The following is a 24,594-nucleotide window of genomic DNA, read 5'->3' on the forward strand; positions in this document are numbered from 1 at the left end:
TATACATTCTAATATTAATTATAATATTAAACTTATTTATTTTATACATTCTAATAGTTATATTTCTTTTAACAGTTTATTTGGAGGCCGTACATACAATATCCAATGTCTGATTATAATGACAGCCGAGTCTGGAGTGCAACAACATATATCATATGTTTTTATACCGTTGAGATGCATCAGACGGATCGAGTAAAACTCCAATTTGGATTTGAACAACAAATATCGTCTCCGCCAAGATGTCTAAGTGAACACCATAACATGACTATGGTCCAAGCTTGGGACACGCATTGGCAAGATTTAAATAAAGAAGAGCTGAAAGAATGGAAAAGAAGAAGGCATTTGGTGTTACAAGAAAACTCGGTAATTTGTGAGTCTAAGTCGGGTAGAGAATACATGAATTGGTTTTTATCAATTCCTTTAATTCCTTTTATGCACGTTGCTCCGACACAATTTTTGGATGATCCCCGTCAACGTGTAGCTTCTTCAACCCAACACACAACATCACCCCCACAACAACATAACCAACCATCATCCTCAGCTCAACAAACATACCAACACATCCAGACCACCCAACAACACACCATTTATTCCACCTCAACCCAACACCATAATCCCCAAACTCCATTCCCTCAAACAAACTACTTTTACAACCAACAATATCAACAACAAACCAACCTACGCCCACCCATACAATACACTTCAATTCCTCAACCCAACTTTGAATACTCAAACCCTCATTCTCAACCCCAACCTTCTAACACCACATACGCACATCTCACTCCCACATACAACCCTGATGATGTGTATTATCCTCTTATCCAACACACCCGACCCGAAACCTACACACAAACCACACATTCACTACCCAACTTTGACCTCACCGATGACCATTTAATGAGTATGCCTTATTTTGGCGTTCAAGAACTCGACGTTATGGATATGCCTCCTAACACATCACAACAACATCAAAGTCAACAACATCAACAACAACAAAACGTCATTGATGAATTATCTTCCGACTCATCTCCGTCTCCCGCAAGACAAAGACATGAAGACTTGGGCAAGGGAAAACACAAAAAAGTTGGCACAAGATGTGGAACAGGCGGTCACCATAAATAAAATGTATTGCTTCCATTATATCAATAAAATGTATTTCTTCCATTGTAATTCTTAAAAAAACCAATTATTTCTATTATTAATATTCTAAAAATTAATCATTTTTATTATTAAAATTTTAAAAATAATAATATCACAATTTTTTTATTATCATGAAAAACTATAATTATTTACAATTTATTTTAAATATTTTTTTATAAAAAAATTATTATTATTTTTAATTAAATCAATTATATTAATTAAATATAAAATTAATAATTAAAAATCAATTATATTAATTATTATTAGTATTTAATAAAGTATTTAAAATATTAAAAAAAACAAAAAAAACCTTCTTCATGCCCTCGGCCATTCATTGGTCGAGCCCTTACTACACGAATTGGGCCTTCAGCCCCTCGTCCTTTGAAGTGACGAGTACACAATGAAAAAAGGGTAGATTGAAAAATTATTTTCAAACTGGGGCATATTGGATAAAAAAATTCAAGAAGGGGGCATTTTTTGTTCAAAAACTCAACATATGTTGGGAGCCTTTGTACATTGCTCACAAGAAATTAGAAAGGATTTGATTTTGTGGACCACGATTATTTGAGATAAACCGGCCCAACAAGGATGGCCACAACCCCACTTTTCACCACACCACCGCCACCACCACCTTGTACCACCGCAGCACCGCCATCAACACATTCAAGTCAAGTAGACACCCTCGCCGTCTTAATCGACAAATCCAAATCCAAAAACCGCCTTCTTCAAATCCACGCAGCTCTCATTCGCCGCGGCCTGGACGACCACACTATCCTAAACTTCAAACTCCAACGTCGTTACGCTACCGTGGGCCACCTTCACTACTCCGTTACCCTCTTCAACCGCACCCGTAACCCAAATGTGTTCACATGGACGTCCATTATCCGTGCCCACACCCGATCACAGCTCAACGACCAAGCACTTTCTTACTACTCCCAAATGCTTACCCACCGTATCCAACCCAACGCCTTCACCTTCTCCTCCCTTCTCAACGGCACCACCCTTCGACCCACCAAAGCCATTCACTGCCACGTCATCAAATTCCGTTTGAGCTCCGACACATACGTGGCGACTGGTCTTGTCGACGGTTACGCGCGAGGGGGTGATGTTATTTCCGCGGAGAAAATGTTTGACGAAATGCCTCAGAAGAGTTTGGTTTCTTTTACGGCAATGCTTACGTGCTACGCGAGACATGGGAAACTCCGTGACGCTCGGTTGTTGTTTGATGAAATGGGAGAAGATAGAGATGTGGTTGTTTGGAACGTGATGATTGATGGGTATGCTCAAAATGGGTTTCCCAATGAGTGTTTGTTGCTTTTTAGAAGAATGCTTGTTGAAAAAGTTAGGCCTGATGTGATTACTTTGTTGGCTGTTCTTTCTTCTTGTGGTCAGCTTGGTGCTTTGGAGAGTGGTAGATGGGTTCATTCTTACATTGAGAACGAGAAAAACGGTATTGTTGCGGTTGAAGTTCGTGTGGGTACTGCTTTGGTTGATATGTACTGTAAATGTGGGAGCTTGGAGGATGCAAGAAATGTTTTTGATAAGATTAATGGTAAGGATGTGGTGGCTTTTAACTCAATGATAATGGGATATGCTGTTAATGGGTTTAGTGAAGAAGCTTTGAAGTTGTTTCATGAGATGTGTGATATGGGAGTTAAACCTAGTCATATTACTTTTATTGCACTTTTAACTGCTTGTGGACATTCTGGTTTGGTTACCAAAGGATGGGAGATTTTCAATTTGATGAAGAATGAGTATGAGATGGAACCAAGGGTTGAGCATTTTGGATGTATGGTTAATCTACTTGGTCGAGCGGGGCATTTGCAAGAAGCTTATGATCTTGTGAGACGTATGAGGATCGATCCTGATCATGTGCTTTGGGGAACTTTACTTTGGGCTTGTAGACTCCATAACAATATTTCATTGGGAGAGGAGATAGCAGAGTTTCTTCTTAGCAGTGAGTTAGCTAGTTCTGGGACTTATGTTCTTCTTTCCAACATATATGCTGCTTCTGGCAACTGGGTTGGTGCAGCTAAGGTTAGATCATTGATGAAACACACTGGCGTTGAAAAAGAACCTGGTTGTAGTATAATTGAAGTTAACAACAGGGTACATGAGTTTATTGCTGGTGATTTGAGACACCCTAAGAGCAAAGATATATACATGATGTTGGAGGAGATGAAGAGTTGGCTCAAGGGCAATGGTTATGCTCCAAAGATAGATGTTGTTTTACATGACATAGAGGAAGAACAGAAGGAGCGATCCTTGGGTGTTCATAGTGAAAAACTTGCGTTGGCATTTGGGCTTATTAGTACCAGTCCAGGAACTACAATTAAGATTGTAAAGAACCTTCGTATTTGTTTAGATTGTCATGCTGTGATGAAGATGATATCTAGGATCACTGGGCGTCAAATTGTAACGAGGGATCGGAACCGGTTCCACCACTTTGACAATGGTTCATGTTCATGTGGGGATTATTGGTGAACTTAACCCATAAAATGCTTTTTCTCAAGGGAGAAGCGCCCAAGTTGTTGCCGTTCCAGTTAACCAAGGGTTACTTAAATTTGTTATATTTAACTATAAAACTGTATTTCTATTGTATATTATAAAACGGCATTTAAAACTACACGGCATTCTCAGAAAATTTCTGCATTTGAGACAGATTACAAGGCAGATAATATTTATCATGTCGGTCATCTAGTTAAATTCATTCCAACTTGTCGGCAGAACTATTCACGAGATTAACGATTTGTGAATCAACAGAACGTGACTAGTTGGTCATTTTCATCTCGTTAAATTCACTCCAAACTATTCACGAGTTTAACGATTTGTGAATCAACAGAACATGATTAGAGACGGTGAAGGGTTTTATTTTTACTGTCAGTCAATAAAAGGCCTGTAGAATAGGTCTCAAATGTAATGTTCATTCTGTTTCCATAATTTTAGCTAGCTGAATTGTTTCCTTAGTTTTAGGAGTATTCTGTTCCAATTCTGTTTTGTAAATGCTATTTAAAAGCCTAGTTTCTAATGAATAAAGCATCGAAGTATTTCCTAGTATTTCCTTTGCATTGTCAATAATTGGCATCAGAGCTTAGGTTAAGAGTCTGACTTCGAAAACACATAAAAGAGTGAAGAGAGATGACGAAGGAAGGGCAAAACCTACTGAGCATTCCAAAATTTGACGGCGATTACGATCACTGGAGTATGTTGATGGAAAATCTACTTCGATCAAAAGAGTGGTGGCATCTCATTGATCCAGGTTACAGTGAACCAGAGGCAGGGGTAGAACAAACCGAGGCACAAGTAGCTGTGAGAGCAGATCTAAAACTAAAAGATTTGAAGGTTAAAAATTACTTATTCGCAGCCATCGACAAGAGCATTTTGAAGACAATCCTTCAGAAGGAGACTGCTCAACAACTATGGGATTCAATGAAGAGGAAGTATCAAGGGAGTAAAAGGGTGCAGAGATCACAACTGCAAGCTCTTCGAAGGGAGTTTGAGGTCTTGGAAATGAAGGAAGATGAGACGGTCACAGAATACTTTGCACGGGTAATGTTGGTTGCAAACAACATGCGTAACAATGGAGAGGCCATGCAAGACATCAAGATTGTGGAAAAGATACTGCGAACTCTCACCAAGAGATTCAATTACATTGTAGTATCTATTAAAGAGGCAAATGACATAGATTGCCTAACTGTTGATGAGCTACAAAGCTCATTGGTCGTACATGAACAAAAGTTTCGAAGGAAGGAAATAGAAAAAGAGCAAGTATTAAAGGTGACATATGAAGAGAGAAACACCCGAGGTAGAGGCAGAGGCATGGCTGGAAGCGGTCGAGGCATGGCTGGAAGCGGTCGAGGCAGAGGTCGAGGGAGACAACCCACCAACAGAGCATTGATTGAATGCTATCGATGTCACAGGATAGGACACTATCAGTATGAGTGTCCTGAGTGGGATAGAAAAGCAAACTTTGTAGAGTTTGATAATGATGAGGAGCTTCTACTCATGGCTTACGTAGAAAAATACAAAGCTACTAGAGATGAAATTTGGTTTCTTGATTCAGGGTGTAGCAACCACATGAGTGGTAATCGAGAATGGTTTTCAGAATTGAATGAAAGTTTCAAACAAACTGTAAAGCTGGGTAATGATAGTCGTATTGCTGTCATGGGAAAAGGAAGTGTGCGGATGCAAGTCAATGGAATTGTTCAGGTAATATCAAACGTGTATTACATTCCTGAATTAAAGAATAACCTACTTAGTATAGGTCAACTACAGGAAAAGGGGTTAGCAGTGCTAATCCAAAATGGTACATGCAAGGTGTATCATGAAAGAAAGGGAGTGATTATGCACTCAGACATGAGTGGGAATAGGATGTTCTACTTTCTAGCTGGTATGGTTTCAAAAGCTCCAAGGTGTATGCAGATTCAGTCCATGGATGAGTCACACTTGTGGCACTGTCGATTTGGGCATTTAAGCTACAAAGGTTTACATGCCTTAGCACACAAAGGAATGGTGGAAGGGCTACCGACCACCATTACAGCTCCGCAGAAATTGTGCTCAAATTGTTTGGTAGGTAAACAACACCGGGAGAACATCCCAAAGAAGAGCTTATGGAAATCAACACATAAACTGCAGCTGATACACTCAGATATATGTGGTCCGATTACGCCGACATCGAACAGCAACAAAAGGTACATATTGAGTTTTATTGATGATTTCTCACGAAAGACATGGATATTCTTTCTAAACCAGAAATCAGAAGCATTTGTCATGTTCAAAAGTTTTAAAGCATGTGTGGAAAAGGAGGCTGGAGCAAGCATTCAATGCCTTAGAACAGATAGGGGTGGTGAATTCACTTCAAACGAATTTACAGAATTTTGCAAAGAGCATGGGATTAACAGACAACTCACATCAGCATATACGCCTCAGCAAAACGGTGTTGCTGAGCGCAAAAATCGAACAATCATGAACATGGTTCGATCCATGCTGGTTGAGAAGAATATGCCAAAAGAGTATTGAGCAGAAGCAACAAACTGGTGCATTCATATCCTAAATAGATGTCCAACAGCAGCCTTGGATGACAAAACTCCACAAGAAGCTTGGAATGGCATTAAACCAAAGGTAGACTACTTTCGAATTTTTGGTTGCTTAGCACATGTACACATTCCAGATCAAAGAAGAAGCAAGTTAGAGGACAAAAGCAGAGCACATGTTTTCCTTGGAGTAAGCAAAGAGCCCAAAGCATATAGACTCATTGATCCGACCACAAAGAAAATCTGCATAAGTCGTGATGTCGTATTTGAGGAAAATGTAGGTTGGGACTGGAAGAGAAGCAAGGATGAAGAAAGCTTGGATGTCTTGGAGTACAGTGACAACGATAAAAAGGAAGAAAGTGACGGGGCTGAACCGGAAGAAGTGGACAATTCATTAAACTCATGTGATGAAATCAATCCAAACTCTCAAACAGAAAGGCCAAAAAGACAACATAAAACACCAGATTGGATGTCAGAATATACTTCAGGGGAGGGACTCTCTGAAGAAGAAGAAGTTGTAATGATGATGATGTCAGAGGATGATCCAGTGACCTACCATGAGGCTGTAAAAAGTAAGAAATGGAGAGATGCAATGGAGAAAGAAATTGACTCCATAGAAAGGAATGACACATGGAGTATATGTAATTTGCCGAAAGGTGTCAAACCAATCGGAGTCAAATGGGTGTACAAGACAAAACTAAATGAAATTGGAGAGATAGAAAAATGCAAAGCAAGGTTAGTTGCTAAAGGATATGCACAACAATACGGAATTGACTATACAGAGGTATTCGCTCCAGTTGCTCGGCTGGATACAATCAGGCTCATCCTAGCAACTGCGGCACAAAATAAATGGGAGGTGTTTCAGTTAGATGTGAAAAGTGCTTTTCTTCAAGGAGATCTCGAAGAAGAGGTATACGTACAACAACCTTTGGGTTTCGAGAAACAGGGTGAAGAGGATAAGGTGTATAAGCTCAACAAAGCGTTGTATGGACTCAAACAGGCACCAAGAGCATGGTACAGTCGGATCGAAGCATACTTTTCTCGTGAAGGATTTAAACGGTGCTTCTGCGAACATACACTCTTTACAAAAGCAAAGGAGGGTGGTAAGCTTTTAATTGTGAGTCTTTATGTAGATGATTTGATTTATATTGGAAATGATAAAATTTTGTGTGAAAATTTTAAAAACTCAATGATGTGTGAGTTTGATATGTCCGACTTGGGTAAAATGAGGTACTTCTTGGGAGTTGAAGTAATTCAAAATAAGAATGGAATTTTCATATGCCAGCGAAAATATGCTCGAGAAGTGTTAGCTCGGTTTGGAATGGAGAATAGTAATGCAGTGGGAAATCCTATTGTGCCAGGGACAAGGCTTTGCAAGGATGAAGAAGGAAAAAAAGTTGATTCAACAATGTTTAAGCAAGTCGTTGGCAGCCTTATGTACTTAACAGCAACACGACCAGATATAATGTATGCGGTGAGTCTCATTAGCAGGTTTATGTCGTCTCCAACAGAGACACATTGGAGTGCAGCAAAGAGGATTCTTCGATATCTTAAAGGAACACTGGAGCTGGGAATATTGTACAGGAATGAAGGAATGACTAATTTAATTGCATACACAGATAGTGATTTTGCAGGGGATCTCAATGATAGGAAGAGTACATCTGGATTCGTGTTCTTGCTTGGGAAGGGAGCTATCTCTTGGTCTTCGAAAAAACAACCCGTTGTAACCTTGTCCACAACGGAGGCCGAATATATAGCTGCTGCATCTTGTGTTTGTCAATGCATTTGGCTGAGAAAACTGCTTGAAAATCTCGGTCATATGGTAGAGGGAAGCAGTGTAATAAATTGTGATAATAGCTCAACTATACAGCTTTCAAAAAATTCAGTGTTTCATGGAAAGAGTAAACATATAGATGTGAAGTTTCACTTCCTAAGGGACTTGGTGAGCGATGGAACGGTAATGTTGAAGCATTGTAGAACACATGAGCAGATAGCAGATCTTATGACAAAGCCGATAAAGATGGAGCAGTTCTTAAAGCTTCGAGACATGCTAGGAATGGTTGAAGCACCAGAAGTAAACTAAATGCTACTGCATTTTAGTTTAAAGGAGGGATTGAAGGGTTTTATTTTTACTGTTAGTCAATAAAAGGCCTGTAGAATAGGTCTCAAATGTAATGTTCATTCTGTTTCCATAATTTTAGCTAGCTGAATTGTTTCCTTAGTTTTAGGAGTATTCTGTTCCAATTCTGTTTTGTAAAGGCTATTTAAAAGCCTAGTTTCTAATGAATAAAGCATCGAAGTATTTCCTTTGCATTGTCAATAAGACGGTGCTTGACCATTTTTAACTATTTGGACCCAAAAATATTGTAAACAGTGCCGGTCTCAATCTAATCCAGTAATATTGTCCATCATACAATAAACAAAAAGGAGCTGCGTTTAAATGCATGTTTTGATGTATTTAAGGAATTAAATGGTGGCAAATGTCAAACAACAAACAAAAAGGAGCTGTGTTGAAGATGATTTCGTTCCCCCGTTTCAATGTTAAACATCCACTAAACCAGGACTCGTACTAATCTATGGAGCTATTTTTAGAATACCATGTGAAAAAAATTATTTTATGTTTTAGAACTCAAGAATGATTAGTAAAATATCTTGCATCCCACTCCATTGCCATTTCGATCAATCATATTGTAATTAAAGAAATCGGAAGCTAATGCAGAAAAGGGCAACTAAATACAGAAGCTGAGTAATAATTAAACATGATATTGTCCAACTAAATCTATACATTTTAGCATTTTAAGAATGCTCATCTACAAATTACTTTTCGCTAATAGTAACAAATTACAACAGGATCCAAGAAAAATGAGTTATGCCTTAGAGTTAAAATGGAAAACCTATACACCGGGATACACTTCAACCAATCTAACCTTTAGTATAGAAAGGAAAATAAAGAATCCAATGTAGTAACCAGCCAGAAGAACATGGTATTTCTCACAATCACATTCTAAAATCAAAAACCAGCCAGGAGAACATGGTGTTTCTCGCAATCACATTCTAAAATCCAAAACGGACACTATATTATTGGCAAAACATGCGGCAATCTTGTCACCCTCCTTATTCCAGCAGACCTCAAAAATGCCTCCACTGCCTGCATATGTTCTAACTATCTTGCCTTCCTTCAACGACCATATGTGTAAGCATTTGTCAAGAGAACCACTGGCTATATACTCACCATTGGGACTGAATGCAACAGAGTATACAGGTTGCCTGCAAGACAAAATAAACATGTCAGACAAAAAAACAAGAGTCTGGCAGACCATCTTTCACTGTGTATTTTTCTACTAATAAATCCATTGTATATAGATTTACAACATTTGTTAAACTGCAAAGTAAAGGTTAAAGATTTGATGTTGATCAGCCTCCTCCAAACGTCTACAACTTTGAAGCAAAAAGGGGCTGATAGGTGGGGCAATCTTACACAATGTCCACAAAAATAAACCAACGCAATTAAAAACAGTACCTGTGTCCGTTCAAGCTGTAGATGAGATTCCCAAGTTCAACATCCCATAGTTTTACAGTTGAGTCAAATGAGGCACTGCACAAAAATACAAGCATGTAGTTTATAACATGTACACAGACTTTTTCCCATAGTAGCCAAACAAAAAATAGAGGGGAAAATACAAGCACCTTCAAAATAATAAAACTGCCAACATGGAAATATTTTACAAAAGGTCAAAAACTGGTAGATTTAAAATATGAAACGGTGAAGATATGAATTATTTAAGGAGAAATATGACAATTACAGAAGAAGGTTCCCACTTCTCAGCAGTGTCAAAAGTCAAGCTCCTCAGAGATTTTACACTCCCTACCCTAGCTGAAAAATTGTAAAATGCTGATATCTGACCAGTACTCTTGCCCACACCACCTTCATGGTACCCCTTTACATGTGTATTCCCTCCCCCTTAGCAGTAACTAACTTAAACTACTCATCATTCCCTAGTTCTTTTCTTATCCCTCCTATTATAACCAAACTAATCTTTGGACATCTCACCCTGCACAAGTGTTCCTTCCGTGGACCCCATCACTGGCATCTGTTTGAATTTCAGCATTGTCTCAAGACTGAATCAGAAAATACTGGAAATTGATTGCTGACGGCAAATGTCTTTCCCTGCAGCCTCCTGTGTATTTATTAGCCACCAACACGTATATCTTCTGCGGATCTAGATCCTAGCCACCAACACGTATATCTTCGGCGGATCTAGATCCTCTCCAGTTTATTCTCTACTGCCCTATGAACAGCACTAAATGTGACCCTTGGATGAATTTTTGGTTTTATCTTTCCTCTGAATTATTAATATTTTATTATTTCTTAACCATTGGATATGGAGCAGGGAAGCTGGAGACAAGGGCAGCAGAAGATCCAAAGACATCTTCTGCCCATGGAGTGTAATGGTGCTAGTAGGTAATCTCCATCGCATTGATTTTCACTTTCATCCCTAAGGATGGGTCCTTAATGACACGCGGTGCTCCAGGGCCCAAGCATTATCCCTAAGGATGCATCCTAAATGACACACATTCTCCAAGGCCCAAGCATATAAAAGATTTTAGAAATATTTGACACATGGGCCACCGTTAATAAAAACATAATTAGAAAGAAAGAAAAATACCCTTTCAAAATTGACGTACATAGTCACTAAGAGGGGAGATAGAAAACAAAAGAAAACAAGAGAGGAGGAAAGAATGAGCACAGACTGCCCGGAAACAGTGCTTTTAAGCATCACAGTATTCCCCAAACTAAATAGTCGCCGATTTAGCATGCAGACATTCCTTTTTCTTTTCCTTTCTTAGCTTTCCTTTTACGAACACTAATCTTAATGTCTTTGGCTTGCCCACATACTACCTCCACTGGGACTGTAACCCAGTGTATCCCATTAAAAACTAAGACCAGTAATATTATCACAGCAATTCCGTCACAATAGAATATATGGTACATAATTAATTAAAAAGTACTAACATGATGGATGGAGGGGAAGTCAACCAAAGAGCCAAATAGCAGAAAACTTTGAGCAGAAAATTACAATCAATTGGAATCAGTAACACGCCAAAGGTAGCATTCATTTTGTACAGTTCAGTTAACACAATGCAACTCACAGTATTACCAATTTCAGCCAAAGAATTGTCGTCGTGACCCATCCATTAAAGACTCGGGGTAAAGAAATAGAGAAAACAACACTTCTATATTTCAGAAGCATAAATAAATGCATAGGGAAAGACTTTGGTTGTTGGTTGTTTTGTATAAATAAATAAATGCATAAAATCAAGATTTACAAACATTATTTAACCAGTGACTAACTTACCTAGCTAGCACCAATTTTTTGTTAGGATTATTTGTGCCAGGACCAGTAGGGCTCCATCTGATGGTATATATCTCCTACAAAGAATCTTCTTTAGTTAACCCAACTACACGGAATGAGTAGTTAAATTCATATGCAAACACAAAACAACAAACATTCAAAATGATGCAAAACTCAGGGTACCTTGGAATGCTCCCTTAAATCATGAAGATAATTTTCCTGCTTTAAACTCCATATCTGCAAACAATGCATCCAACCCATACAAAAAACATCAATCGCACACATAACAAACAGTAATTTCAGAAATTACTTAATAGTTATTTGATGATGATGATGATAATGATAATAATAATAATAATGATAATAATAATAATAATAATGATAATAATAATAATAATGATAATAATAATAATAATAATAATAAATAATTGTGAAAAATAAAGTACAATTCATAAAAGCCTAACCAAACCCAAAAATAAATATGTAACTATGAACAATATAAGATCCTAGGATCAGTTACTAAGAAGCTAAGTAATACCTTTGCTGTGACATCATCAGAACAGGATGCCAGCAATGAGCCTGTGGGATCCCATTTGACACAGTTAACTTCCCCCTGTAAATGAAGCAAGGTCCTTGGCAGATGTAAGACTTGTTCGATTATTATTAAATTTTCATGAAATATCTCAAAACTAATGCTTTCTAAGAATACAACAGACAAAAATGTTAAGATCTCTAAACCTTCCACTTCAGCAAACTATGATATAAAAACCAACATGCAAAGCCTACAAATTAAGTATGACTCAACTTGATCAAAGAAAATTATACTGAACTCGTAATCTAATTAATTCATTTAGTGCTGGTCGTTTTCAAAAAAAATTCAACTAAATAAATAGTGGGGCATCTCAAGAATTCTAGACTCGGTCTTGAAATTCGCAAGGTTATCCACTACTCTATATAGAAAACCTTGCTAACCATTATTAACTTTTTATGAACATGGAGGGGATTAATTCCTCTCAAGAATAGAAAGTAGCTGTGATATTGCAGAATAGGGTCTCAAGTGTGAACCTGGTGTCCAGCAAAAGTGTGTACAGGGCGGGTTTCACCAATCTTGCAGACGTATATCATATTGTCTGTGGAACTTGAGGCAAAAGACATATTGCTGCGCCAGTCAACATCAAGTGCTGGACCTAAACAAGACATCAAACCCCAATCAAAAAATCATTCATATATATGGTTAAGAAAACTATCACCAAAAGTTCTTTTATAGTTACTCTCGACTAAAATACACACTCAAAATTTTCACCTGTATGAAATTCAAATTGTTGTTTCCATTCTTCTGCCTTCACGTCCCAAACAATCGTAGTTTTATCACAACTTCCAGTCACGATATAATCACCTCGCTTATTCCACTTCAGAGAGAATATTGGTCCCGAGTGTTTGCTTAATGTACTCTTCAGTTCACCTAGTCATAGATAACCACCACGAGATCAAATTGAAAACAATGATCAAGGTTCAAGTCCTAAAAGCAAACTCATATATACCAAGAGCCTGTTTAAAAACACAATAATAGGAACAATGATTTACCAAATAAGATGACTGCAACAAGATACTATTAACATGTTTAAGTTGAGAAAACCTTTATTGCTCTCATTTCCTGTTTTAACTTGTAATTTTAAAAATGTCAGTTTGTTTTACACTTGCTCTATGTTTCCAAAGATCTGTACAAAGACAATGAAAACAATATAGTTGTTTCCACACTTAAACAAATCTTTGAAAACAAAAAGCAAAGTGAAAACAAAGTGTCACTTTTGTAATTTAAAACAACAATAGAATATGAAAACGGAAAATGTTTGCTATTACCAAATAGGCCCTAATAATACCCATTCAAAGATTTATCCAAAAACAGCTAAACAATTTAGTAGTTTACACACTTTCCTATACAAATCTTTGAAAACAATAGCAAAGTGAAAACATTGTCATTTCAATATAAATTGAAAACAGAAAATATTTGCTAAAGATGATAGGCCCTAATATACCCAGTCTCACAAGACAGAGAGAAAGGCATACACTTAAAAAGTGCATATGCAGGCAATCATAAAATACAAACTGTTGAGGAAAGAGTATAATATCATTACCCAAAAAATTTCTATTCATTAAATTATTCTTTTGAATAAAAATAACACAAGATTAATAGTGCTCCAACCCTTTTTTAGTTATAGAGAATAACACTTTCGTCAGCAAGCCATCATATATTACTAACAGTTCCTTAGATAAACAACCCACGGACACAATTGACTTTCTATAACAAAATGGAACTATGCTTAGTGCTGTGATGCTGAGCTCTTGCAGCATGTAATCATTTGTTAAGAAATTTCAAATGATGATCATTCCGGGAAAATCTCTAATTCATTGGGTATGCAACATTCCAACCAGTTTTTCATGATAATGATCATTCCAGCCATGCTTTGAGGAGCCCATAGTATGTATTCATTCTGGAAAGATTCATTGTAACAAAGTAAATGGTAATTTAAGTTCACCTTCTCAGGTAACTTGACCTTCTTTGGGCATCAAAAATAACCAAAAATCCTTTGTTAACCCATTAAAATAACAGCAAACAGAATATACCCAAATATTACTGTAAGTAACAAGACATCTATGAGCTTATCTCATCACATATAAGTCCTCAAATGCTGTTATAAAATATAAGGAAGAAAAAACACCCACCATTAGTGGTCCAAATTCTTGCTTGCCCGTCGTATGAACCAGTCGCAAGAAGTGTCCCCTCCCCCTGTACAACGGACACCATAGTAAATTCCCGGTATGAAACATTATATGCAAATATTACAGATAATAACCTCAAATTTCAAATCTTATATTCAGGGGAATATTTACCATAAAAAATAGGGTAGAAAAGAGTATTTTAAAGAAAACTATTTTCAACTTCAATTCAAGTTTTTGGATTTTAAGAGTTTGTTTAGTTTCAATTTTCAAACATGTTTTCTGTTATCACTTAGCATTTAATGTTTTCACTTCAAATTACAAATCGGACACTTGGTTTTCACTTTGTTTCATGTTTCCAGAGATTCGCACATGAAACAGGGAAAACTTTTTTGGTTTCACCGCCGCATTTATAAATGATTGAAAACAAGAAACATGATGTCATTTTTATAACAGCTGAGTATAAGCAAAAAGTGATGGAATAACAATAACTAGAGATTTTTGCTAATAGGTGGGGGGCCAACCATATGAGTACATGTGTCAACCAAAGCCGCAATATTCGTCTTAGATCATATGTGAAGATAGAGATCACTTAATTCCAAATCTCTCTTTTGATGGTGTTAAGAATGTGTGATTGGGCCTAACTCAACCCTACAAAACCGGTTGGTAGAGTGAGGATTGCCTCCATTTATAAACACATGTTCAGACCTTATATTGTCCGATGTGGGACTCTTAACACACCCCCTCACGCCCAGGACTGGACATCTGAAGCGTGGAAATAAATGGTGGGTGGCCCGATAGCGGAAACCATAGTAGGTGACCCACCGGATCTTAAACGAGACTCTGATACCATGTTAAGAATGTGTGATTGGGCCTAACTCAACCCTACAAAACCGGTTGGTAGAGTGAGGATTGCCTCCATTTATAAACACATGTTCAGACCTTATATTGTCCGATGTGGGACTCTTAACCGATGGTTTTTGACCTATTATTGCTAATTAACTGTCTTATTATAGTGTATCAGTTGGAACCATTTACAACTACTAATTATCTTGCCAGCTGTATTTCACAATTGTCTGTTATGCCTAGCCTGTGCACAGGATTAGAGCCAGTTATGGGACTGCCAGGAATATTCTAGAATCAATTACATCTAACCTGTGCACTGCACAGGATTAGAGATAGTTAGGAACAGTTCATAGTAACCTGCATATATCTGCAGGATTAGGTTCCTATATAATGGTGTAATCATTCTCGTTTGAAATCAATGAAAACAGAATATTTCAAAAAAAAATAATTAGTTATAAATTCGCTGAAATTCAACATGGTATCCCAGAGCCGCTGATCCATGGGGCCCCTCCTCCTCCCTCCCCGCCACCATCACCAACCCTTGCTACTTGTGGTGGCATTCCTATGTGTCCTCCACCTCTCAATTTCTTCATAGATGATGCATCTGCATCATGTTCAACTCTGCATTTCTCCTTGAAGATTTCTCGAAAACTCAATGAGAAGAATTTCCATGTTTGGTGTTAACAAGTTGCGTCTCACATCAACGCTCACAAACCCGCGGCTTCAGTCAGTGGCGTCAACGTGATCAATGTTCCTTATGTGGCTTCAATCCACGCATTCTAGTGAGATCACCGCTCCTGATCTTTGCTATGATCATTCTTATGGGCTATATGTGTGTGTGCGGTGGGGTGGGGGGCTTCTAGCTTATTTTCAGAAGCAAAAGCATGCTAAGGAACAACAATTGTGTGTTTAATTAAGATCCACATCTCTTGAAAATCATATGGTAGCGCCAAGGATCAAGTGGTGCCATTTGAAGGGTGAAAATCAAGAAATTTTCCAACACAAGATCTTGAAGATCTTGGAGGGAGAGTTTAGACAACCACAAGGAAGTGCAAATGGTATGTGGAATAAGATGGCCCAAGAGATTAGAAAAGTGACTAAAGACATGGGGTGAATCAATATGTTTTGGACATAGGGGGGTAAAGAATCATGGTGGCTGAATAAAAGTGTCCAGAGTAAAAGAGTAAAAAAAATACTCTTTTAAAGTTTGGTCTAGGTGTAAAAATGTTGAAATGTGGAAAAAGTATTAGAAAGCTAAGAATGAGACAAAGAAGGCGGTGAGTGAAGCAAGAACCCAAGACTTCTAGCTTTTTTTCAGAAGCAAAAGCATGCTAAGGAACAACAATTGTTGTTGAATTAAGATCCACATCTCTTGAAAATCATATGGTAGCGCCAAGGATCAAGTTGTAGCATTTGAAGGGTGAAAATCAAGAAATTTTTCAACCCAAGATCTTGGAGGGAGAGTTTGGACAACCACAAGGAAGTGCAAATGGTATGTGGAATAAGATGGTCCAAGAGATTAGAAAAGTGGCTAAAGAGATGTTGGGTGAATCAAGAGGTTTTGGACCTAGGGGTAGAATCATGGTGGTGGAATAAAAGTCTCCAGAGTAAAAGAGTAAAAAAAGACTCTTTTAAAGTTTGGTCTAGATGTAAAAATGCCGAAATGTGGAAAAAGTACAAGAAAGCTAAAAATGAGACCAAGAAGGCGGTGAGTGAAAGAAGAACCCAAGCTTTTAACAGATTAGACCAATCTCTAGGAACCAAGGAGGGAGAAAAATCTATATATAGACTTGCTAAGGGAAGAGAAAGAAAGACTAGAGATTTGGATCAAGCGAAGTGTGTTAAAGATGAAGACCTAGAAAGACTATCAGAGAAGTTATTAAGAAAGATCTGAAGATTAATGATTTGGATATAAACATGGTCTTTGATAGAACGTTATGGCGAAGATGATCCATGTAGCCGAGGGAAGAGAAAGAAAGACTAGAGATTTGGATCAAGTGAAGTGTGTTAAAGATGAAGACCAAGAAAGACTATCAGAGAAGTTACTAAGAAAGATCGGGAGATAAATGATTTGGATAGAAACATGATCCTTGATAGAACATTATGGCAAAAGTTGATCCATGTAGCCGACCCCACTTAGTGGGATAAGACTTAGTTGTTGTTGCAAGTTATAAAAATGACTGGTATAGTAATATTTTTAAGTCTTAAAATCGATAACGAAGATTCAAATTAGTTACAAGTTACAATAAAACTGAAGAGAAAAAATATTCTACCGGAATGCTTGTTTATAATCATTCGCCTCCTTTAAAAAGCTTATGTAAAATAGATTAAAATGCAGTAAATACTTATACTTATACCTCAGGAGAGGGGGCTGTAGGTTCTAAAATAAGAGAGGAGGGAAGTGTAATTTAAGTTTATCTAGAGGAAGGGGAGTGGGATTTCTCCTAAGAATTATTATATAAAAAACAAGTTTGGTACAGAAGCTTATAGTATATCCACTTCCTATTAAATGGGTGGGGAAAAGTGAGTGTGGGGAGTTGCAAGTTGCAACTTCATATAATTTTGTTAATAGTGAATTACCAGATTTTGATTCACACATGCAAATTTAAGTAATTGTCTTGAAATAAATCAGAATATGCAATCAAACTCACATTCCAATCAATTGTAGTGACGTCGTTATGCTTTTCATTTGTTTTACCCCTAACATGCTTTAATACCAACACGTCCAAAGGGACACTCTGTGAAACAGGCTTACATCTTCCTTCTGGTATTGCCCATATACGAGCTGTCGAATCCCCAGACCTTAATGTTGAAATGATGATATACTTAAGAACAAGATTACTATAAGAAGCCATATATAAGAATCTCAATCTCAAAATCACAAAAATAAAGGGGTATCATAAATGTGTTATTTAAAAAAGCTTCAGAACAAAAAATAAATAAATATAAAATAGCATCATATAAAATGTAAGTCATTGCATGATGTTATGCAACAGAAAAGTATCTACATTAGATATAAAATAAGATAACAAGGAAAAGTAAAGTCAGAATTCCTAATAATAGATAAATTAACATGGTGCACATTGAAAGCATCTATTTCCAGAATAACAGGCTTTTTGTAAAAATAACACGATTGATTTTATTTTTTGTTTCAAAAACACAATATAGTTGCAGTTTCAGAAACTAAATATGAAAAACAATTATTCCAAACAGGTTTAATTATTTTGAAGGGAAAAAATGAATGCAGTCAGTGTCCTTCCATTAAGATGAAAGTCAATCAAAATTGGAAGCCAACAATAAATTGGAAATCCAAGGAAAATATATAATAGGGACTCTGGTACTAAGCACATCAACCATTAAAGTTACAGACATATTGATAGGGACTCGGGTACTTATTATCACATTCCCATGTCCATTGTCAATATATATTTTAAGCAAACAATTCAATGAAATACCCACCCTGATGCAAGAAGAGATCCGGAAGGACACCATGCACAAGCACACACCTAAATGGATGGTGAACAAGAAGACAACTGTCAGAGAGCTTCGCAGCATAAACAATAGATGAAAGAAAATGTGTGTACAGAGTAAGGAGCATCGATGATACACATCACCTCTGAAGTATGCCCTTCCAAGATCGTCACATCTGAACTGGGAATTTGACGTGGCTGAGATGTTGATGTCGTACAGATGTCCGTTGATTCTGATCCTGTCGAAGCAAATGAAAAAACCATCCATTTTTTAAGGAAAAATATTAGAAATTGTGAAGCAGACCACTAGTTTTAATTTTCGACACCACCTCATACAATGAATACTCCCTAACAGCATTTCGGGGAGAAGGGTACAGTGGTGTTAACACTTGCAACAACTACAATAAATGATTTCATTGCTACACTCCAAAAAAATAAAATAAAAAATGTAATAAAAAAATCAGACTTGATAGCAAAATACAATTCAAAGGGATCAGCTTTATAGTTATTAGACATTAAACCATTTCAGCTTTCTAACCCAACCACAATAACGACGAAAATTTATCATAGAGTTTAGAGGATAAAGCACTCAGATAGAAACAAGTAATACGGTTAAGGTGAACAGAAAATGAAGGGGATAACAGAGAAAACTATAGTTACAAGATATTGAAATTTAACGCAGATTATTGATCAGAACATGCTAAACACCAAACAGACAACAACAAACATATATTATATAAATAAGGTAAGCAATTTCCATTGAATAGCAAATTACCTCCGACTGCTCCATTCACTTCATGCTTTGTAGTAACCTTTTCTTGATCTCTGACCACTTCTCTGTCAGTCTTATTAACATGCTGTTCTCTCTCTTTAGCAACTTTTACCCTCTCCCTATCCTTTTCAACTTCTTTCTCCCTTTGATGTCTTTCTTTTTCTCTTGCCCGTCCACGTTCAGCCTCGTGCTCCTTTTCTAATTCTTTATTTCTCTCCTTCAGTAGTTTTTTCCTTCTTTCAGTAATCATTTGCCCAAGTTCGTTCACATTTTTTGTGATAAGATCCAAAGGTTGTAAGAATGAAAAATCTTCGTCCAGGTCTGCATCACACTGGCAAGCTTAAAAGAAACACTGATCAACATGAAACCTTAAAAAGATGTACACTAATCAAATGGATGAATATTATGTAGATAAAAATCAAGAATGCAAAAACAGAGGATGCTAACATTACTCAAGTTGGCTTCCATCTCAAAGTACTGCAGTCCCTTTTGAACAAATGTAACAAGAGCACCCGGTGGTACCAAATTTCCATCAATGGGACATTTGTTAATGGCAGCTTCATTACCAAAAGTATAAGCAGAATGTGTGAAACCTGCAGTAGTGATGTAACATAAGTATCCAGTAGTAAATCAATAAAGTTGCAACCTATAATGCCATTTAATAAATATGAAAAGCATCGCATAAAGGATATAATCAACCTCAAAAAAGTTTTCCCTGTTCTCACGGATACCCTGGTCTATATTATTCCCCAAGACAACAGCACCAATGTAATATTCTTCATTTTTTTTTGTAATAATCTTCATTGTTATCTTATAAAATCACTAAACTTTTAAGTTTTAATCACGTGAAATTGACAACAGCATTTGCATTGTAAGTACAAACAGATTACATAAATAACATTCTTCTAAAAGATACATTCAAGGTCTAACTCTTCTAAAAGCTACAATTTTATTTTTAATATAAAAAACGCGTGAATGATTTTAATTTAACCACCCTTTCATGTAAGAGCAATTAGGACTTGAAGCATGTACAAATAATTGACCCACTTAACCTGGTATAAAAATTCAAAAGAATGAGGTAGGCAAGGATTAAACTATATTACACTTAGCCATAGACTTTAATCTTATATGAAGAACTAACTTCTTACAACAACAAAAGACTTGGCCATAGTCTTATTTGAAAAACGAACTTCTTACAAGCTTAAGTTAAATATTCATGAAGTATGAGAAAGCAAAGGCTCAGTTTTACTATATGCCGCGTTCCAACTTTTTTATAGAAATATGCTGATAGCAATGATCAAACCCCTAACCATTTGGTCAATGGGGTTCTAATATCATGTTAAAGTGAGTAAAGACTAACTCTTAAGAATGCATTTGATGCAAAAGCAAAACCCAACAAGGTTAAAGTGAAAGATGGGAGAAGAGGACGGAGGATGATGGTTTAGTTTAGTGTTGTCTACGGCAAGCGGAAAGCCAAAATTCTGCCATACCGGCCGCTGGTGGTGTTGTCATTGTGGATTATGGCGGAAAAACCCACAATAGCGGCGTGCCCAAAAACCGCCACTATATGCTATGGCGGATATTCGACAACAGTGAGTTGGAAAGGGTACTCAATGAATAAACTTATCAATAATGACCTTCCTTATAAAAAAAACGATTCTGAATCTCAGGTATTAATTTTAAGCAAAATCAAACACGCCCGTAAAATCAAAGCTATTATTTTTTTTTGTCAAGTAGCTTAGTGGCTAGAATTCACCCTTTAGAGATGAACAACTGAGGTGTCGCGGGTTCGAACCCGCGCCCCCCCTTGCACAGCTACCAACTGAGTTGGCTTAACGGAACAAATCTGAAGCTATAATCACGCAAAGGCACGTGACAAATATTATATATATAACAAACATCACATGGCATGTAATATGATTCTCAACAAGTACATATAGTCTAAAGAAGAATGGGCGTGCAAACAGTTATTCTTCACATTAAGATATAATTTTTCCAAAATTGCCACTCCATTCCATAGCTAAAAGGAGTAATCTAGCTTCCTTTCAAATGATATTCCTACTACCCGTTTGCATGTACAAATCCCAACTTACATAAAAACATAATCACAATACATAATCAATTGCAAAAAAAATATAATAATTAAGGATGAACTGCAAATAATCAAGCTCGTCAAGTACATCATTCTCATCCACTTTACACATTTCAAATGGCAAAAAATGAAACATAATCATTCTACACGTCTCAGTCATTATCAACACATTTCATATCTTCAAAAATCATGTCTCAAGGTCAAATATAATTTGGCATAACAGATCTACAAAATTTTCCATGATCTTTCATCTTGAACCAAAAAATATAAAACGCGAATGAACATTTTTCAATTACAGGGTAAATATATTCCATTTCGCCAAAATAGTTAAACCTTAATCAAACAATATCATCCTTTAATCACTCAAACCTAAAACGTCAACATAAAAACAAAAACTCGAAATTCGTTGAATCTTCCAAAACCCTAACATGTGAAAGAAGGTAAAGCATAGGAAGGGATTACGAAACCTGATTCGTTGAGGTAACGAAATATTAGGAAATTGAGTTCGACGGAAGTGATGGAGGCCATGTTATGAAAGCAATGCTTCAATGGCCTGTGAGAACGGTTACGCGACCATGTGTTTGGCCGCGAAAGCGAGAGAAAATAGTGAGAGGTGATAAACCGTCTAAAAGGTTTAACTGTTGCTGGGAGAGGAAGGATTGCTTAGATAAATAACTCAATTGTAACAGTGACGCTCGCGGGGTCAGGTTGGGTTCCGTCACCCGCCGTTAATTTCCTCCGCTTCCGTTTTTTCTTCTCTTTATGGTCGCTTTTCTACATCATAAAAATATACCACTAATAACTCTATTATTAATTATAATTGGAATGGGATTACTACCCACCTTAACTAACCCGAAAATATTATTCTGAATAGGAGAGACGCGACTAAAAATCATCTCAACAAAAATGTTGTAAGTGAGATATTTTTTTTTATAAAAAAGTTGTCATGTATTTTTGAATTTTGGAGATGCACATTTTAAAAGATGTTATTTTACTTTGATATCATTTTTTGTTATATTGAACGATAGAGTTATGTAATTGCTTTGTTATATTGATTTTTTTGCACATCAATGCACGACACACATGATATCTATAGTGTTATAGTTGTAAAGGATCTCGTTTAGGGCAATGCCTTCATATCGTTATAGGGTAAGCGACGGGTGAGTGTCGCCCAAAGGGAGGTATCGAGTCCGTCTCACAGAGTTTCCTATCACTCTGTCATGGGAAACGTCTGATAAGGCATTTCTTGGATAGAGGGAGAGTCAAAGTCATTTCTGACTCACGCCTCCCTTGGAAATATGCGTTCAACGGTGCACCATTGACTAGGTGGACAACGACCCTTTTCAAGGAAATCCTAGACTCATATGGCATCTATAAATACATCCCCCTTAAGGAAAGGGAACAGGTCCCAAATAATACACATTCTTAATACCCTAAAGACCATAACACCCATTGTCGTCATAACACACGACCATCGGTGAGTGTACATTTTCCACCAAGCATCACCGATTATTAGGAGGGTCTCTCACCTCACGTGAGTTGATCCCCTAAATCACCTCAAAACACCATCATACATGGCTTTTTATCGTTGTGGGCAAGCCCTCACAACCAAAACCTGTTATAAATCTATTAAGGCCTATGAGTCTCTCTACCTTTATAGGGGAAACACGCATACATGTATTTTTTTACCAGTAGAGTGGTGTCCACCGTGGGGCCCTAGTAAAACTAACATGCGCCACATCTCCACTTCAACCCTTTCATCTCCCTTCTAAAGATGTTTGACAAGGTCCTACATTACGATGCAAACTCCATCGTCAGAGGTATCTCTGGGAGTTCTCTAGAGTCACCTGAAGAAGGTACGTGAAATAGGTGTTCACAATAAACGTTGTATCCCTCGGCTTCCCCAGAAAAGTCCTAGGGAAAATAGGGGTTGACATAATTTTCTCCGAGGAGGATGCCATTGGCGTTAAACCTCACGATGATGATCCTTTAGGCATCACTGTCTAACACGGCAACTGGGACATCATATGTGTCTTGATAGATTTGGGTAGCTCTGCTGATGTGTTATTTTGGGATATCTTCTAGAAACTGCAATTGGATATGGGCGACATAAAGAGGTTCATCTGTTCCTTGATGGAATTGTCATATGAATAGATACAAATAATGGGTCATGTTACCCTAAAAATCACATGCGGCGAGGCAGCGAATGCCAATGTCTTTTACGTCAGCAACCTCATCGTAGACACCATGTCACCTTACAACACCATCTTGGGGCGTCCTACTATCAACGTCCTAGGAGCGGTCATATCCACCTGGTACTTAACCTTAAAATATATGCTTCCAAATGGGTGAGTGGGCATAATCTGAGGAGATCAACAAGTGGCTCGTGAATGCTATATGAGTAGCCTGGAGACATCCATAAAAGAGCTTTCATTAGTTGATGTCCATCCTTCCAAAGTTCCAAATACTGACTTCGAGGGTTGGGATCCTAAATTGGGTGCAGAGGCGGAAAGGCTTACACCTATGGAAAATTTGAAGGAAGTCCATATAGGTATTCACGCCCATCGGGTTACGAAGATAGGCATTTCCTTGCCTACAAAAAAGGAACGGGAACTAGTCGACTGACTCAAAAAGAACGTTTACTTGTTCGCCTGGGCCCTCTCAGACATGTCAGGCATAGACGCAAAGGTGGTAAGCCATCGTCTTGCAATCCATCCCTCCGCTAAACCAATAGCACAAAGGAAACGAAAGGTATGTGAGGAAAAGAATGTCTCCATTGATGAAGATGTGGAAAAATTGTCCAATGCCATATTCATCACTGAAATAAAATGCCTCACCTAGATGACCAACGTAGTTCTAATACAAAAGGCCAATAATAGATGGTGTGTGTGTGTGTGTGTGTGTGTATTTTACAAATCTAAACGCTTCTTGCCCCAAGGATCCATATCCACTGCCAAACATCGACCGCCTCGTTTATGGGTCACCAGGCTACCACATATTAAGTTTTATGGACACCTACTCGGGATACAATCAGATATGGATGGATCCCCTATATGCGCCTAAAACAACTCTCATGTCAAACCACAACAATTACTATTATAATCTCATGCCCTTCGGCCTCAAGAAAGCTGGCGCCACACACCAGCGGCACATTAATGTTGTTTTTGCC

General features: G+C 37.4%; 2 protein-coding genes across 3 annotated transcripts; one reads left to right on the forward strand and one right to left on the reverse strand.

The window, feature by feature from the left end:
- The first annotated feature begins 1,631 nt into the window (after positions 1-1,631).
- Positions 1,632-8,486, forward strand: LOC127074393 (pentatricopeptide repeat-containing protein ELI1, chloroplastic). Its single transcript, XM_051015708.1, has 2 exons — positions 1,632-4,047; positions 8,336-8,486. Exon 1 carries the CDS (start codon positions 1,729-1,731, stop codon positions 3,622-3,624), a length of 1,896 nt encoding a protein of 631 aa, XP_050871665.1. The 5' UTR covers positions 1,632-1,728; the 3' UTR covers positions 3,625-4,047; positions 8,336-8,486.
- Positions 8,487-8,916: 430 nt separating this feature from the next.
- Positions 8,917-22,232, reverse strand: LOC127074394 (WD40 repeat-containing protein HOS15). 2 transcript variants are annotated; one of them, XM_051015709.1, is made up of 14 exons: positions 21,893-22,232; positions 19,781-19,926; positions 19,337-19,664; positions 18,706-18,800; positions 18,551-18,597; positions 17,743-17,893; positions 14,252-14,315; positions 12,831-12,989; positions 12,593-12,714; positions 12,066-12,140; positions 11,711-11,764; positions 11,531-11,604; positions 9,694-9,768; positions 8,917-9,440 (listed from the first exon to the last, which is right to left on the reverse strand). In XM_051015709.1, exons 1-14 carry the CDS (start codon positions 21,951-21,953, stop codon positions 9,221-9,223), a joined length of 1,671 nt encoding a protein of 556 aa, XP_050871666.1. In that variant the 5' UTR covers positions 21,954-22,232; the 3' UTR covers positions 8,917-9,220. The 2 variants fall into 2 exon arrangements, with proteins under 2 accessions (XP_050871666.1, XP_050871667.1); XM_051015710.1 differs by lacking the exon at positions 21,893-22,232 and having other exon boundaries at positions 19,337-19,672.
- Between the last annotated feature and the right edge of the window lie 2,362 nt (positions 22,233-24,594).

This window comes from Lathyrus oleraceus, chromosome 4, assembly GCF_024323335.1.
Source record: "Lathyrus oleraceus cultivar Zhongwan6 chromosome 4, CAAS_Psat_ZW6_1.0, whole genome shotgun sequence".
NCBI lineage: Eukaryota > Viridiplantae > Streptophyta > Magnoliopsida > Fabales > Fabaceae > Lathyrus > Lathyrus oleraceus.

Bases quoted from the DNA above. Each gene is read 5' to 3' on its own strand.
- LOC127074393 (XM_051015708.1), top strand. From the start codon at position 1,729: ATGGCCACAACCCCACTTTTCACCACACCACCGCCACCACCACCTTGT.
- LOC127074394 (XM_051015709.1), bottom strand. From the start codon at position 21,953: ATGGCCTCCATCACTTCCGTCGAACTCAATTTCCTAATATTTCGTTAC. The intron at 14,316-17,742 runs GTGAGTTTGATT...TCCGTTGTACAG, and splicing joins TCACTACAATTGATTGGAAT to GGGGAGGGGACACTTCTTGC. The intron at 12,990-14,251 runs GTGGGTGTTTTT...ATCTATGACTAG, and splicing joins AAGAATTTGGACCACTAATG to GTGAACTGAAGAGTACATTA.